Source organism: Lotus japonicus, chromosome 1, assembly GCF_012489685.1.
Source record: "Lotus japonicus ecotype B-129 chromosome 1, LjGifu_v1.2".
In the NCBI taxonomy this organism is placed as follows: domain Eukaryota; kingdom Viridiplantae; phylum Streptophyta; class Magnoliopsida; order Fabales; family Fabaceae; genus Lotus; species Lotus japonicus.
Genome location: NC_080041.1, coordinates 73,156,971 through 73,159,654, shown reverse-complemented (window position 1 = coordinate 73,159,654; position 2,684 = coordinate 73,156,971). Strand labels below are relative to the sequence as shown.

The window sequence follows — 2,684 nt, the reverse complement described above, 5'->3', positions numbered from 1 at the left end:
AGAATTGGAAGAGAAAGCAAAACTGTTCAAATTTATAAATTATGTTTTACCAAGTCCAGGTGCAGACGTGGCTCCTTTGGTTGGTTGACCAGATTGGTGTTTTCTCGGTTAAGGCTATTTAAAACTTTGTGGAGATCAAAATCCTTGGTGCTTATCCGCTGATTATCTCCAAGAAAGTCTGGAAAATTGCTCCCCCAAGAGTGGTCATTTTTCTTTGGCAAGCCGCTTTGAACAAGATTGTCGTCAAAGAATTTGCAAAAGCTGGTGGAAAACGAGGGGCTTTGTAGTATTTGTGGCGCCGTTGTGGAATCTACCAGCCATCTTCTCCTTCATTGTGAGTCGATATGGAGCTTGTGGTGTATTAGATAGTAAATAAAATTACTTTTACCTTTTTACCTTTCCTTACCACTACTAACCACGGTTACTGGTTCAGTTACTTGGTTGTTAGGCTGGTTAGGTTAGTTAGATTGTCATTGTATATAAGCATAGCTACTGTACAATTTACGATTCATTCATTCAGTTTTGATCAATAAGATTTTCTGTTAGAGGCTTCAGTTGAAGTTTCTTGGTATCATCAATTTGTTATGGTATCAGAGCTCTCTTAGAGAGAGAGCAGAGCTCTCTTAGAGAGAGAGCTCTGCTGCGCGCATCAATGGCGGCTGAACAAGCGCCATACCCATTCACAGTGCAAGATGCACAAACCGCTTCCCACACTCTCTACATCCACCCGAACGAGAGTCCTTCCACCGTGTTGGTGTCACCGCCACTCTCAGAAGGCAACTACCACAACTGGGCAAGAGCTATGAAGATGAGTCTTCTCACGAAGAACAAGCTGGGTTTCGTTGATGGAACGATCGCAGAGCCGCCACAAGATCATCCCGTTCTTCCTTTCTGGCAGCGATGCAACATGCTTGTGTTGAGTTGGCTAATCAAATCGATCAGCGTGGAGATTGCTCAGTCGATTCTATGGCGAGACAAGGCAACAGATGTATGGAAGGAGCTTCGTGAAAGATTCGCTCAAGCAGATCTGTTCAGAATCTCAGAACTTCAAGAAGAGATCTTCAGTCTGAAACAAGGTGACAATTCTGTCTCAAAATTCTATACAAGTATGAAAACTCTCTGGGATGAATTGGATATTCTGAATCCATTGCCTGTATGCACTTGTAATCCTCGTTGTGCTTGTGGAGCAATCAAGAATATTGAGGATGAACGTAATAAGAATCAGGTAGTTAGGTTTCTCAGAGGTTTGAATGATCAATTTTCTGGGGTTAGATCCCAATTGATGTTGTTAGACAATTTACCCAATGTGAATCGGGTTTTTGCCCTCATTGCTCAGCAAGAAAGACAATTTTCTTTTGAGAATGTCTCTGGATCAAGGGCACTGATAGCTTCACGAGAGAATTCTAATGATAATAGAGGGTCACAGTCAGATCATAACAGGAATTCTCAATCCAATTATGGAGGTTGTCAATCTAGCTCAGGAAACAATAGATACTCAAGCAAGAAATGTTCTTACTGTGGAAAAATGGGGCATACTGTTGAGGATTGCTACAAGAAGCATGGTTTCCCTCCTGGCTTCAAGTTCAAGAACCCGAAATATGCACAGAGATCAGCCAATCTGGCACATTCTACTGGAGGATTTGTTATGGTGCTCAATTCTCTCTCGAGAAGGCATGAGCTGATGCATACCACGTAACCTTGAGGCGTGTTTCAGATCTAGTGCTTTGGGAATTGATTACTTTTTCTCTATGTTGGAGCATTTGGTTAGATAGAAATAATCTAATCTTCCCAAATCCGAGGTTTGGTATAGAAAACATTTGGGATATGCACATCTCAAGAATAATAGCTTGATGGATTAAAGCTTGGCGAAAAGACTGCCATTTTGCTATAACTGACTTCCTTCTAAATTTTGTGGCAATATCGCTTAAGTCAAGTGGCTCCAATCCTCGTTCTTCTATCTGGTACACCCCTTCAGAAAATGTTCTTAAATTTAATGTGGATGAGTCCTCCTTGGGCAATCCAGGGTTGAGTGGTATAGGTGGGGGGTTTTGAGAAATTCCTCTAGGCAGATTTTGGAGGTGTTCTCTGAATCAGTTGGAGCTTGGACTGGGTGAGACCCCAGGGTCCCTCGCCCAGGAGCGCTGGCATAGGGCGATGAGCGGACCAGGGATTTGGGCTTAAATTATTTATTCTCTTTTTAAGAATGACAATTACTCACGAAAAAGAAGAAAGACATCAGTTTTTTAAATCATTTAATGATTTTAATATTTTGTTAACATAATAAAAAATAATGTTTACAATGTAAAAACTTTTTATCATTTTTCAGAAAAGTCACTTTCATTGTTTAAATGCTTATCAAAAAAAAAATTCACTGTTTAAACGGGGGGAGGGGGGCAGGAGTTAGGGGTGGGAATAGGCTAGGCCTAGGTAGGCTTTACTTAAATAGGCTTAGCCTGTTTAAAAATCTTAAGGCCTGAGCCTGGCCTATGGCCTATCAAAGGCTTTTTTTCGAGCCTGGCCTGGGCCTTCCGAAAGCCTGGCTTGGCCTGGTAGCCTGTTTAAAGACCCGTTTCACAACAAGAGTTTTACGTTTGTTAATAAATTTATCTGTAAAGAAGTTATCAAACTTATAAGCTAACGGGTTAAATTATACTAAAATAATATTTTCAACAATCAGACTTATA

The 2,684-nt window shown here is 40.8% G+C and overlaps 1 protein-coding gene across 1 annotated transcript; it reads left to right on the top strand.

Moving 5' to 3' along the window:
- Positions 1 to 652: 652 nt before the first annotated feature.
- Positions 653 to 1,696, top strand: LOC130745298 (uncharacterized). The gene has a single exon (XM_057597482.1). It carries the CDS (start codon positions 653 to 655, stop codon positions 1,694 to 1,696), a length of 1,044 nt encoding a protein of 347 aa, XP_057453465.1.
- Positions 1,697 to 2,684: the final 988 nt, after the last annotated feature.